Genomic DNA, 7,566 nt, shown 5'->3' on the forward strand with positions numbered 1-7,566 from the left:
TCTGATACGGTCCCACCTGATCCCTCTCCCCTCTCCGCGTTGCTCAGCTTGTCGACTTATACGAACCATTCGGACATACACGGACCTGCATGCTATTAGGAGTGTTTGTATTCTCCAGCCTTAATTTACAATGATAAAATTTTTATGTTGCATAGCAACTCTCTCCACATCAGCTTAAAACAACTATTCACCACTTTTTCCTCAAATTAATTCAAACTTATCTTGAGGATGGTAGCATTTCCTTCGCGTCACCAGATCGTCGTTGTGCTTCGGGCGTATTGCTGCTTGTGGCTAGAAGTTGCAGCACATCGTAAACCCCCACCTGCCGATCAGAATCCTGCAACGCTGACTGCAATATTTGGCGTAAAATGCCGCAAACACCGATTGATTCTGCTGAACGATCTTCGGTACGGTCCTCTGTCATCCAACGTCTATATTATGTCCCATTTGTGTGCCCCGTCTGTGCGCCCCGTCGGTACGCCCTGTAGGTGTGGGGTTTCCGGGGAAAGTTCGGAAATTCCCCTTTTCCAAGGAAGAAAAGCCAATGGTCTTATTAAAATTCAATGAGATTAATCGAAGACGCTAGCGAATTGATCCACTTCTTTCATGGCCATGGCCTCTGGGGAGGAACTCCACAATCGATCAGACGGTAACAGACAGACTCGACCTGCTGCTCAAGTGTCATCTTTACCACGACAACTACGGCTCGGATCACCGGGCTACCTTCTCAGAATGGATTCTAGACACTAAGCGTAACACCAATGCTAAGCCAAGGAAAGCCTTCGACCGAGTGGACTGGGAGAAGATTGGAATGGAGGTGCTGAGCCTTATGGGAAAACAAGGGGAGCTACATTCAGCCGAGGCGTTGGATGCAACAGTGGAAAAGCTCACCACTACGAAGGCAAGCGCGGTCGAAAAGCATACACCCGATCTACGACCTTCCCCGTACGCCAAACAATGTTTCACCGCCGACCTCAAGAGCTACCAAAACGAAGTGAATTGTCTACGGCGGAAAGTAGTCTACGCGGGGAAGAAGAGAAAGCCGGGAGGGCCAGGTCTGAGGACTTTGCAAGACGGATCAGATAACTTTTGACTCTATTCGTAAGATTTTTTTCCTCGGTGAAAGCGCTCCTTACCAAAGCTCGAGGCAAACTGAAATGGAGTAGACAACCGCAGCTGTACTTGGGTGATATAGTTAGCATGCGGTTAATAATTTTATGCAGATCGATGCGTCAGCCATCCGGAGAAATACACTGCAATTGCTATTGGCACACTCCGTAGTCAATTCAGGAATCGTTGATACTATTGGCCCCAGACAACAATGCTCTTATCCAGGGAATCAGCCGTCCTCGAGAAAGTTGAACATGTGGCTGAAGCCCCCGCAAGAGTAGCAGGTCTTAGGATGGCCACTGGGGGCTCTGTAACAACCACCGGCAGCGTCGCCCTAGGGGCACTTGTGAGAAAGACGAACGATTTCTTTCCGAGGCAGGAATGTCACATTCCAATACAAATACTCTAATTGATCATGGTGTCTAATATACATGATGTTCTTTCACTTGCACAAGGGCAAGAAGTGGCCTTGAAAAGAATTATAGGTCTTATTGGAAGCAAGATAAAAAGGGACACACGCAACACTCTATTACGGAATATAGTCTGCAGACGACGGGCGAGAGAACTTGATAAGCATGATGCTGTCCCGCCAAGGTGTTATCGGTAACCTCCCTATACGACGTTGACAAACACTTCGATCACACTGTTGAAAGTTCCGAGACCGTCGATAGGAGAAACAGATTCGGGACCATACACTTTGATGAAAAAGAGATCTATTGTTCCCCTGATCGCGACGGTCTTCGAAGAGTTCCATTGTGGGGGCCGTTTGGCTGATCAGGCCTTTTCGACATCCTCCAGAGCCAACTCTGAATGCTTCGTATCTTCATTGGCCAATCTCTTGTCGTGTACTTCAGAAACAGAGAGCGTCCGGAGTTCGGAATGGTAACCAGGGCTCTTCCAAGCCCTCGGTTCATTTTCGTAGAGCTCATTAACCTGCTCAAGGGCCAACCCCTTGGTCTCATAAATCATGGTGTATACGAACACGAATGCGATCCAGCAGAAGCTGCCCCAGATCCAGAATACATTGGACTGGGTTGGGCTGAGTGCTCCTGTGAGATATGGAGTGATGAAAGAAAGAAGCCAATTGAAGAACCAGTTCGCAGCAGTGGTCATAGAAAGACCTTTGGCACGCGTCTGAAGCGAGAAAATTTCCCCCGTGACAACCCAAGCGCAAGGGCCAAATGTGGATGCTTTGCGGATGTTAGCAAGGCCCTAGCTCATTATCGTGTTCACTTTACCGAAAAACGAGACGTATATGCAAATAAAAGCGAACTGGGCGCATTGTGAAGTGAAATTCGAGATCGGAGTTGCGGCGCCGCAAGCCGAAACGATGTATTGGGAGATACCCATCCCAATGGCCCCGATCAGAAGAACTGGGCGGCGTCCGAAATGGTCAATTGCCCAAAGGCCTGGAAGCGTCATGACTACATTGACACAGTTCACGATCACCTGCAAGATGAAAGAGTCGGGCAGGCCTTCAACGTTCTTGGCGAAGTAACTCGTACCATAATAGATGATGAAATTGATACCAACCAGTTGCTGGAGCGATTGGAGTATAATTCCAGTAATGGTGCGTTTACCAGTAGTACCCTTGAAGCATTCAATGTACGAAGCAGAGCCAAGGGACTGTTCATACTCCCAGTTGCTCTTCAACTCTGCGAGCTCGGAGATAATATCTGGATCATCGGGATTCAAGCGACGAAGGAAAACCAACGATTTCAGGGCTTCGGCTTCATCGCCTTTTTTGATCAGAAAGCGAGGGGTCTCTGGGAGAAAGAGCAGGCCTCCAGCCTTTTCCCAAGTCAGTTATGGATTCATTCGAATTGCAGTTTGCCAAGAGGGAAAAGCTCACCAGAATTATTGACCATGCGAATTGAATGGCAAGCGGGATGCGATAGCTTCCTGCGATCGAGTTAGTCTTCTTTGATCATTTATCAGCCCGAACATGCATGAGCAGATACCGCTGTCGTTCCGGTGTTGGGTTGCCCAGTTCACAATAGCGGCCAAGAAAAGGCCGATTGTGATGCAGAGCTGGTAGCATCCCACAACTGCGCCTCTGATCCATTTGGGTAGAGTTTCGGATTGGTACATGGGAACTATAAGCAATCAGCAACGGATACCTAAGCTGGGTTTCGCCGACTTAACACACCTTGGGCGGAAACTAAACCGACTCCGAGACCGGCGAAAAAGCGACCAGCAATGAACAGAGGTTGCGCTGTAGCAGCAGTTTGAAGAGCCACACCGAGATTAAAAGGCAGCATGACTGAGATGATGATTCCCCATCTTCTGCCGGTAATGTCTGCGATAATCCCCGCCGCGAGTGCGCCAACGAACGTTCCAACCGACAAAATAGAAACAATTAGGGAGATGCGGCCTTCGTTAGGATGATTGAATTCATCGAGCCAGTAGGGCATAGTCTGGATACCCGCGATGGTCCCGGTATCGTATCCATAGAGAATGCCGCCAAAGGACGCGAACAAGCCTACCAAGATGGCTGGCCATGCGGCTCCCTTTTCATTAGGGGGACGTTTGAATAACATCACCGTCGCTTAATGAGTTATCCAATTTAAAATTGTTGAACAAAGAAGGGAGAGAGATTACCCAAGTGCGATAAGATATTGACGAATGCGACAGTAGGCGCAGAGGGATAACAGTCCTAAAGTACTTAGGGGCCGGCCGTGCTAACCTGCTAACAATGAAAATATAGACTTGGCGGGAGATATTACCTGAGACGCAATCCAAGCCCTGATTCGTGAATTGCGCAGAGTCGACCTGGTCACCAAGACGGTCCGTGTGGGGTTGAATGACGCACTCCAAACCTTCCAAGAGAAAAAGCAAAAGGGCAAATTGGTGTATTCTTCGGGAGCGTGGCAATCGTGCAAGGGCCCCTCTAATGGCCCTTGCCCCTGCCATCCAGGCTTTTCAAAGCAACCAGGGAAATTGTGTGGAGCCTGCTCTGGGCACAAAATCAATTTGGGGCCAAAGGAAGTAGATGGCAAGTGTTGAACACTAAATCTACTTGATGATATCTCAGAACCTTAATGCGCCACTTAATGCATCTATTTCGACGCCCCATGATGCGGTGCATTTCGCAAATAAACCAACTGCAACCAATTTCTTGCATCATTCAGTTGCGATACGTTCGAAACCAATGGACGTCTGTACGGGCCGCGACGCTTCCCCGTGGAGAGATCCCCACACACACGGGGAGAGTTTCCAGGCCCCGCGAAGTTTCTTGGCCAGCCTGCTTTAGTCTTGGCGAGGGCATGGCTTGGTTTACATGTACCAACCAAACTTGAGAAACGCCAGAACCAGGACATCACGATCTTGGCAATCCGCTGATCCAGAATTACCGTGAAAGTTCGCAATGGAAGTCCCAGTATACGGCACTACGATAACAATGATAGCAAATTGTACAATGGGGAGCTGTACCTGCGGTTGGATGGCATGTTTTCTATGAGCTGAGTTGATTGTCATGCTCCTCGGTGAATTATCGGGGTATTCCGTGCCCACCAGGGACGGGGAGTGCGGAGACAGCCACCTTAAGTTACGTGTGGAGCAGAAGAACCTGGCCCCGGTACTTTTCAACTGTCTCAAGACTTGAGGGAACTCCTTGGATGGTTTTGTTTCTCTCGGCGAATCCTTGACGATGGACGACCACGGAGGACGCTACTCCGAGTTGGCGTGGCCCGGCCTGTTCACCGGCAGCCCGTCGATGGAGTTACCGGCCAGCCAAGGACTCGCTTCCCAATCCCGAGAAAATGTCCCGCCATGGCACTCCCGCCGTGGACGCCACCCGGGCCTGCCGGGAATCCACGTACCAGCCCCAACCTCGTGATTGGGGGACACAACCCGATTTGGGAAGTCAGTGTTACCGTCACCTCTTACATTAGTACTGGAACTGAAGAGGAGGCTTAAGAGGGCTGTGCAAATTATACAAGGCAATTGCTTTCTGTGCACATTTTACGGGTCGATATTTGCATGTATAAATACATATATCCAAGATATTTCAGCCATCATTGTGTTGCCCACGTTGCTATCTTGCTGCTCGGAATCTGTAACGAGTGCAAGTGGGCTTTAAACTGGGTTGTGGGTATCGAGTCGGTAAATTTGGCCAGTGGTGCCATTCCGGTTCCATAGGGTGAAATGATATTACAGAGGATATCGGTTGCACTGACGGCAGTATTATATAGCTTCTCGGACTATGTGAATTTGTTAGCGAGATGTCAAGCGTATGGTTGAAGGAAAGTGAGATGACAATAAACATACAAATTCAATTCCGTGGGCTTCCATTGAGCTCAGTTTCAATGATCGGCGAAGTTGAAGCGTTGACTTGGCGATGAACACAGAGTAACCGAAAGTCAAATCGGGTCGCTCGGAATATGATCGCAGGAAGCCATGATATACGCAAAGAAGCCAAACACGGTTCTGGATCCATCGCTGAGTGATGAATACGTCTGCCGCTTGTGTCTCACGCAGCCCCATGGCTAGAATAGCATTGCTATCGCCTCGGTCTCCTTGTCTGTCTCAAACCAGTCATATCCCTTGAATCTCTAAACTTGGCTGATCCTTTCTAGGCAGTCATATCGACAGTCCTTTGACCTCGGTAGCTTCCACAGCAATTAATGATATATTCGTCGATGACATCGAACAACTCCATCAGCCGAGCCAAGCCCATCATTCCCTCCGCATCCTTCTCGCTGTAAACAGTAACACCAGCAACTAGGCTGTGAGTTTTATTGTGAAGAAAGTCGTGTACGGAGCGCATGCTGAATCCTGGCTTCCCGAAAATGTTACTGGATGAAGTCGCTGGAGAGCGTATGCCCTATACAGTAGTAGTAGTAGTAGTAGTAGTAGTAGTAGTAGTAGTAGTAGATTTCATTTACCCCGACCTCTCGCTAAGTTGGATTATAAACCATATCCCACTAGGCTGGGTGCGGATTCGTATTTTAGTCTAGCTGGGAAATCAACTGGTTATGAGCCCGGATTGCACGACCTTTGAGCGCGCCGGTTCGATCCTCACAGTTTGCGTTCTTGAGCACCCAGAGCCACCAGAAGACGGCCTATGATTGGTCGCACAGCCAGGCAGCAGAGCTTCATACGCGCCCCCAGTAATTATCCGACCTAGAAACGTCTATGGGGCTTAGGGCGAAGTCGTCGCATCCAATCCAGTCGTGTTGCCTCTCGCTCAGAAACTGCTCGTTTCTTGCGCGTGTTCTTGTTGTTGCCTTTTCTTGGGAACCTGCCAGACGACCGTGGAAGTAGCGAGACAGGTGGAACATGATATCGACAACGAACGCTCGTTCGCATTGCCTTTTCTCGCGAGGATGTCAAGCTCGGCGAGTCCGTGCGAGTGTTGCGACCGGCATAAGTACCATGGCGAGTGGTCACCCTTGAGAGTGGAGGCTTGGAGGAGTCACACTGTAGTTGCACCATGTCGCAATAGGTCGCTAGTCTTGGACGGGGAGACCGGCGAATTGTTGGGGCCATTTCTATTAGAACGGTCGTGTGCCGAATGGGACATTCAGGTGGCTTGACTTGACCCCTTTTACATGTTTTCTAGACGCAGTGAAATCCCCGTGGAATATGCAATCGAGCCTAACCCTCTGCTCAATGCATCATTTTTTTGACCCTCTATTAAGTCATTCCATCTTCCACAGCCCATATCGAAAGGCAGAAATTCGCAGCATCGTGGGCCCTACCAAACAGATTCCTGTGTTTTGCCAACAAGATGTTATAATTGAAGGTATTTCACGCATAAATTGAGGGTCGCAGTATTTGCGCGCCACTCACGCATCCAGCACTATACTCGGGGAGTGAAAGCTTTACGGGACTTTCAACTGATTCTCAACGCTGAATTCATCACAAGATGTATTTCATCCAATGAAAATCCACACTCCGAAAGTGGGGCACCCCTACCCATGGGCACCACTTTCTACCTGGGCAAAGAACGAATCATCGATCCTACATTAACTTGCTATCTAGTGCAAGCGCTTTTTTTTTTTCATTATTTTATATAATCCCACGGAAATTTTCCCGGAATTCTTTGAATGACCAAAGTACACTACAATGTCTAAAAGCAGCAACCAAAAACGCTTCCAACTGAGAAAACAATGTCGAGAAGCCTTAGCGGCTCATATATGTATTTACCAACCCCTTCTGCTGCCCACACAAGCTGATATGCCTAGTTAACCGACTTCACCTCGTCGTCCCTCCCGAACGAGTCCGTCTTCAACCGCGGCCCGAAGATGGATACGCTTGGTCTGTCACGAACACGAATGCCGCTTTGCTCAAATCAAATCTAAGTAGTGCCACGATAAACCTTTACCAGAAAATATTGAAGGAGCTCGGTTCCTCACTCGAGGCTGTCAATCCGCATTCCAATACATGCGGCTTTCCAAAGGAGGTGAGCCCGTTGCTAGATGTCTCCATTTGTATAGCCCTTCTGACGGAGCA

General features: G+C 48.9%; 4 protein-coding genes across 4 annotated transcripts; 2 read left to right on the top strand and 2 right to left on the bottom strand.

Moving 5' to 3' along the window:
• Nucleotides 1-646: 646 nt before the first annotated feature.
• Nucleotides 647-1,093, top strand: PENARI_c144G03938 (uncharacterized protein; the record flags this gene model as incomplete). Its single annotated transcript, XM_022638006.1, has 1 exon — nucleotides 647-1,093. A coding segment is annotated over one exon (447 nt), but the record flags the coding sequence as incomplete, so codon positions are not given.
• A 791-nt stretch (nucleotides 1,094-1,884) lies between these two features.
• On the bottom strand, nucleotides 1,885-3,650 carry PENARI_c144G05285 (sugar porter family MFS transporter; the record flags this gene model as incomplete). The annotated part of the gene is made up of 5 exons (XM_022638007.1): nucleotides 1,885-2,300; nucleotides 2,457-2,901; nucleotides 2,963-3,012; nucleotides 3,072-3,206; nucleotides 3,260-3,650. The coding sequence occupies 5 exons, from the start codon at nucleotides 3,648-3,650 to the stop codon at nucleotides 1,885-1,887; spliced, it is 1,437 nt and encodes a 478-aa protein (XP_022482135.1).
• A 1,476-nt stretch (nucleotides 3,651-5,126) lies between these two features.
• PENARI_c144G12042 (uncharacterized protein) lies at nucleotides 5,127-5,595 on the bottom strand (the record flags this gene model as incomplete). Its single annotated transcript, XM_022638009.1, has 2 exons — nucleotides 5,127-5,312; nucleotides 5,380-5,595. The coding sequence occupies 2 exons, from the start codon at nucleotides 5,593-5,595 to the stop codon at nucleotides 5,127-5,129; spliced, it is 402 nt and encodes a 133-aa protein (XP_022482137.1).
• A 1,584-nt stretch (nucleotides 5,596-7,179) lies between these two features.
• On the top strand, nucleotides 7,180-7,516 carry PENARI_c144G10692 (uncharacterized protein; the record flags this gene model as incomplete). Its single annotated transcript, XM_022638008.1, has 2 exons — nucleotides 7,180-7,252; nucleotides 7,299-7,516. Coding segments are annotated over 2 exons (291 nt in total), but the record flags the coding sequence as incomplete, so codon positions are not given.
• Between the last annotated feature and the right edge of the window lie 50 nt (nucleotides 7,517-7,566).

This window comes from Penicillium arizonense (assembly GCF_001773325.1).
Source record: "Penicillium arizonense strain CBS 141311 chromosome Unknown PENARI_contig144, whole genome shotgun sequence".
NCBI classification, from domain to species: Eukaryota; Fungi; Ascomycota; class Eurotiomycetes; order Eurotiales; family Aspergillaceae; genus Penicillium; species Penicillium arizonense.